The sequence below is a fragment of the Chlorella variabilis genome (assembly GCF_000147415.1).
Source record: "Chlorella variabilis unplaced genomic scaffold CHLNCscaffold_24, whole genome shotgun sequence".
In the NCBI taxonomy this organism is placed as follows: Eukaryota; Viridiplantae; Chlorophyta; class Trebouxiophyceae; order Chlorellales; family Chlorellaceae; genus Chlorella; species Chlorella variabilis.
In genome coordinates, this window is record NW_005435064.1 from 49,252 (window position 1) to 54,638 (window position 5,387).

The 5,387-nt window shown below is 70.3% G+C and overlaps 1 protein-coding gene across 1 annotated transcript in view; it reads right to left on the reverse strand.

Annotated features, from left to right (window-relative positions):
- Window positions 1–4,223, reverse strand: part of CHLNCDRAFT_139237 (hypothetical protein) — a gene marked incomplete at both ends in the record, with an annotated part of 4,706 nt that extends 483 nt beyond the window's left edge. The window contains 8 exons of the mRNA XM_005844163.1: window positions 82–147; window positions 290–406; window positions 698–783; window positions 972–1,065; window positions 1,263–1,440; window positions 2,050–2,573; window positions 2,738–2,934; window positions 3,140–4,223. Of these exons, the coding sequence (XP_005844225.1) occupies window positions 82–147; window positions 290–406; window positions 698–783; window positions 972–1,065; window positions 1,263–1,440; window positions 2,050–2,573; window positions 2,738–2,934; window positions 3,140–4,223 (2,346 nt within the window). The remainder of the gene's footprint in view (window positions 1–81; window positions 148–289; window positions 407–697; window positions 784–971; window positions 1,066–1,262; window positions 1,441–2,049; window positions 2,574–2,737; window positions 2,935–3,139) is intronic.
- Between the last annotated feature and the right edge of the window lie 1,164 nt (window positions 4,224–5,387).

Here is a 5,387-nt window from a genome sequence, read left to right on the forward strand (position 1 = left end):
CGCTGACGTGGTCGCCACGCGGCAGCCATTGCCAAATGGCTGGCTCGCACGCAGAGCTTCCAACAAAGAAATACGGCCCACTTTGTGGCATTCGTCCAGGACGATGAGCGGGGCCCCGGTGGGGTCTGCCTTGAGCCATGTGATGATCTGCACGCACAGGTGGGAGCCAGGCGGCAGCAGTCAACGGCATGCATGCATGCCTGGAATGCCTGGCACACCCGCCAGATGGCCAGGCACCAGGCAACCTGGCCCCAGAGGAAGAGCCGCCTGGCTGGGCTGCAGTACGCACCTGCTTCAGCCTGGACTTGGGCGCCACAGAGATGCGCATGCGGTTGTCCTGCTGCTCTTCGCTGCCTGCGCCCAGCAGGCGCGGCGCCTTCTTGTTCTGGTCGTCGTCGCTGAGCCCCTGCGCAGCACGCAAGCAAACAGGGCGGCTAGCGTGTGGCTGTGCAGCGCGGGGCGGCTGGCACGCAGCACGGCGCTGGGCAGGGTTGTGTGGCGAGGGACGCAGGCGGGGGCGTGCCTGGATGAGGGCGGAGTAGGTGCAGAACCAGAGGCCATCGGCGGTGACTACCGAGGCGGCCGGGGGCTGGGTGGCTCCCTGCAGGGCGGTGCAGGGCAGGCGGGTGCATCAAGCCCCAGCCCAGGGAGGCTCGTGCGCATGGCAGGCATGCGTGTCAGCCACAGGTGGCCGCACCCAGCATGCGTGTGCACGCGCCTGTGGGAACAGAGCCATCCTGGAGCCCACATCCCGCAGGTCGCGCTCCGCATCTTTGCGCAGGTCTGAAGACACGGAGAGCCACAGCGCGCGTCGGCCGCCCTCCTGGCGGTGCCGCGATCTGGCGCCCCTTGCCCACGCCCGCGCCGTCGCCTGCAGGGCGGGGCGGGCAAGGCTGGGGCAAGGAGGGAGCGGCAGGGCCAGCTGCGTGCAGGCCAAGGCGGTGGGTGCGGGGAAGTGGGCGGGCACCCACCCAGGAAGAACCCCGCCCGTGCGCCGCTGGCCAGGCGCGCCCCGTGGAACCTTGCGCTGGCATACACCACGGTCTCCAGCTGCGCGCCGCTGATCTGCGGGCAGGGCGACGGGGGTGGAAAGCCAGGCGAAAAAGGCGGGAAGCGATCGACAGCTAGTCGGTGCGGGTGCAGTTTGAATTGGATTTTGAAAAGGCGCGGCGGTGAGCAGGACGGCAGGCAGCCCACCACCCCCTGGACCATCACACCGGCTTTGACTGCACCTGGCAGCATAGGCTGCCCAGCTGCCCCACCTTTCCGCTCTGCACCACGTCTTTTATCAGGTGCTGGAAGGCGGGCGGCGGCAGCGGCACCGCCGCAAGCGATGCCGACTCCACCAGCGGGTCGGGGTGGGGCACCACCTCCGGGTTGGCCTGTTTGAGCTGGATGGCGGAGTAATGCTCATAACTGGCCTCCCTCTTCGGCGGCGCCCTGCAGGCAGCAGTAGTGGCCCGGGGCCGCCGGGGCGGCAGGGCTGAGGTGAGGGCGTCCAGCCCCGCCGCTACCTGCTCTAATCTGCTCCCAGGCCACTCCCCATCCCTGCCCAGGCCCGCTGATCAAAACGAGGGCAGCTACCAGGTCCGAGGCTGCTCCCCCAGCTCTGTTGACGCACTTGCTCGTCCCTCAGCTCGTTCGCCTCGGACTCGGCCTTCACGGGCTGTGCTGCCCGTCCTAAAGCCGGCCCGGAGGCAGCGGCTGGGGCCGCGGCAGCGGGTGGTTCGCCTCCCTCGAGCAGGGGAGCATCGCCTTCCAATGGTGGGAGGGCACCTGCTGGGGTTATTGCTATCTTCCTCATGTGTCAAGGGATAGAGACAAGGAGTAACAAGGAGTAGTGATTGCCAGACAAATTGCATGCGGGCAGCAGGCGAGGCATGCACAGCATGCGCTTTTGAACAAACGCCTTCTCTTGAGTTGCAGCTGCTGCCAGTGTGCACCCTCGCTAGCCATCCCAGTGTCTGATAGTAATTGCGTAACATTACAAAAAGAACGGCTTGCATGCCTTCCTAGACGCCATCGGCACCAGCAGGGTGGATGCCGCACTCTGCAAGCGCCGCGTCCCAGGCAGCTTGCAGGTGCAGTGCCACCGCACAGGTGCTGCCCCTCGTGGCAGGCAGCTGCAGTTCCTGCAGCCTGTGCAGCCAGGCATCACTGCGGCCGTTGCCTGCCGCATCCACCTGCCCCGCCGCTACCTCGGCAGGCTGCTCCTCCGCTGTGCCCTCCTCCTGGCTGACCCACTGGTGTCCACCGCCCTCGCTGTCTGCATCCCCCTCTGCCGCGCCGCCGCCGCCGCCACCCTCCTTGCCCAGCCCCAGGTACCTCTGCAGAAGCTGCACTGCGATCCCGCGGATGGCGGCAGCGTGCTTAGAGGCCGCCTTGGCGCCGCCGCCGGCACTTGGCAGCGGCCCCGCCAAGCCAATGTCCAGCAGCGTCTGCCAGTCGGGCAGCGCCAGCTGGCGCTCCAGGCTGGCCTGCGGGAACTGCGCCAGCATGGAAAAAGCCTCCCGCCGCACCGCATCGTCCTTGTCACGGCAGCGAAGCAGCACCGCGCGCAGCAGGGCCGCCTCCTGCAGGCAGGGTAGGGCTGGGGGAGCAGGTGTGGCAGGGGGCTGCCGCAACAGGCTGGCGCACTTCCTTGCCTATCTTGGCGGCCCCCGCCTCCTGGCAGCAGCCCTGCACGCAGCCTGCGCATGCGTCGACTCTCCATCCCCTGCACCCAGCTCCTGCCCACCTGCGGCGAGCCCCCCGCCGCCGCGGACGAGCTCAGCAGCCGCATGGCCTCGCGCCGCACGCGGATGCTGGGGTCGGCCCGCAGCACAAACAGCAGCTGGTCCAGGGCGGCTGCCGGCCACAGGCGCAGCGCAGCGCCCTCGCCCTCCTCCTGGCCCTCACAGGCGTCCAGGTAGGAGGCGGCCGCGCGGTCCATGGCTGCACTTGGAGGGGTAGCAGGGAGGCACCAGGTTCAGCGTCTCGGGAGCGGGCTGCCCCAAGGTTTGGTTCACGCCATGCGCCGCCGCACTGCCCCGAGCCGCTGCCTGGCAGGGATGGCGGGAGGTGAGCAGGCACCTGGTGCCGCCCCATGCGCCGCCCGGCCCGCCGCTGCCAGGCCCCGCCCGCCGCGCCCCTCCCCCACCTGCCAGCGCCTCGACTCGGGTTTGCAGCGTGCAGTTGACCTCGGGCCGCAGCAGCTCGCAGCAGCCTGCCAGGAAGGCCGGCGCGTTGTGAGCCAGCAGGGCGGCGGCCGTGGCAAGGCCGCGCTTGGCGCCCGCGCTGGCGCCGCTGCCGCCACCCTTCTTGCGGCGGGAGGGGCCCGCCGTGGCATCCTCGGGACCTGGCTGGAAGGCGGGATGGGCCAGCACCAGCGGCACCACCATGTGGGCTGTCTCCAGGCAGCACAGGCTGCGCGCCAGCGTCTGCGGGGCGGCGCGCGTCAGGGCCGCTGCGCCGCCACCCACCGCCTGCCACACCAGGCCGCGCAGCAGGGCGGCAAAGTGCGCCCACCAGGTGTCGGCCACGGCGGGCAGGGGCGGGCGGAAGAGGTGGAGGAAGCGGAGGGCAGCCTGGCACTGCGCGTCGGTGAGGCGGCGGCGGGCCCCGGCGTGCTGCACCACGGCGGCAAACGCTTCGAACGCCGCCGCCTGCTGGCGCCGCGCGTCGGGCAGGTCGCGCCCAAACCAGGGCGGGGCTGCCAGGTCAGAGAGCGCCTGAAGAGCTGCTGGGAGCAGGCCGGGAGGCTGGAAGAGGCGCAGGTGCAGCAGGCAGGCCAGCATGCTGCGCCGCTGCTGGTGGGTGGCTGGGGGGGGCAGGGAGCGCAGGTTGACGCCCAGCAGCCCCGCCAGGCTGTCGCGGCACGCCTGCAAGCGCTGCACGGCGGCCGTGGCTGCCTCGCCCTCCTGCCCATACAGCAGGGCCGCCACGGCATCCTGCCCCACGCCCTGCACATGCTGTACCGCCGCGCTGCTGCTGCCTACGACTCGCAGCAACAGCGCTTGCAGCTCTGCCCAAGCACCGCCGCCGCCGCCTGCCGCCAGGTGGAGGGCGGCGTGCTGGCGGAAGGCTGCGGCCAGCTGCAGCTGGACCTCCTCAGGCGCCCCATGCAGCTCGGCCAGGTAGCTCTGAAGCGTGGCAGCAGCCTCCTGGGGCCCCTGCTGGGCCAGGGCTGCTTTGAAGTCCTCGAGGGCGAGCGCCTGCAGCTCAGCCTCCTCCTCACCCTCCATGGTGCACGTGCTCACTTCAGCAGTTCAGCTCTGGATTCAGGGTGGAGTTAGAAGAAGAAGCTCATGCCTGGAAGGATGGCCTGTACCGCCTCGTCTTGCCATCAAGGTTGCCGCGCTTCTTCTGATCTAATTTTACAGCTTGGCGAGGAGTCAAACAAGAGTACAGGCACACAGACAACCGTTCAAGCCCAGCACAAGGTCACAACTTCGGCGTGCCTCACTTGCCCTGCTGCTTGCCGGCGGCCTTTGCGGCCGCGGCCAGCGCAGAGGCCTGCTGGGCGGCAGCCTGCTGCGTCATCTGCACCTGGCTCAGCAGCGAGTGCATCTGGGCCAGCAGCTGCTGCTGGTGGGGCCCCGCATTCGCCACCGCCGCAATCTGGGCAGGGGTGGGCCCGCCGGCCGCAGGCTGCTTCCCGGCGGCAGGCTGCTTCTTGGCCGCTGCCGCCAGGGGCGCAACGGGCGCGCTGCTGGCCACCGCCGGCGAGGTCGACTTTTTCGAACTGCCGGCTGCCGCCTTCTTCTGCTTCAGCTGCTTTGCCTCTGGCGCTGCTGTCAGCGGCTTGGGCCCTACGGCAGACCCTGCAGCCGGCACGTCGGCGGGGCCCATGCCGGGCAGCGGCAGCACCGGCGAAACGAGCCCGGCTGCCGCTGCCGCTGCCGCGGCCACCTCCTGGGGAGTCAGGGTGGAGGTGGGGGGCGCAGCATCCGCAGCCAGCTCAGCCAGGAGGCGCTTCTGCCGCCGCTCGCCAGACCCGGGCTGCTGCTTCTGCGGCGGCGGCGACGCCATCGGCTGCCGCCGCTGCTGCCGCTGCTGCTGCTCCTGCTCCTGCTTCACCTGCACCTCTGCCTGCTGCGCCTGCTGCTGCGCCTGCCGCTTCTTCTGCCGCTTGTTGCTGAGAGCGGCGGAGGATCGGTAGGGGCGCAGGCCAGAGCCCAGCAGCAGCTGCGGCCAGGCCACGGGCGCTGCCCGCCGCCCGCTGTCATGCGCCTCGACCTCTGCCGCCTCGCAGGCACGCACAAAGCTCTGCAGGCACGCCACGCCAGGCGGTGCACGAGTGAGCAGGTTGCCATGGCAGCGCAGCTACGCACCGCCTCCCCCGCCAGCCCCTGCCTTCCGGTCGCAGGGCAGAACCGCCCACCCCGGGGCCAGCACCGCTCATCCCC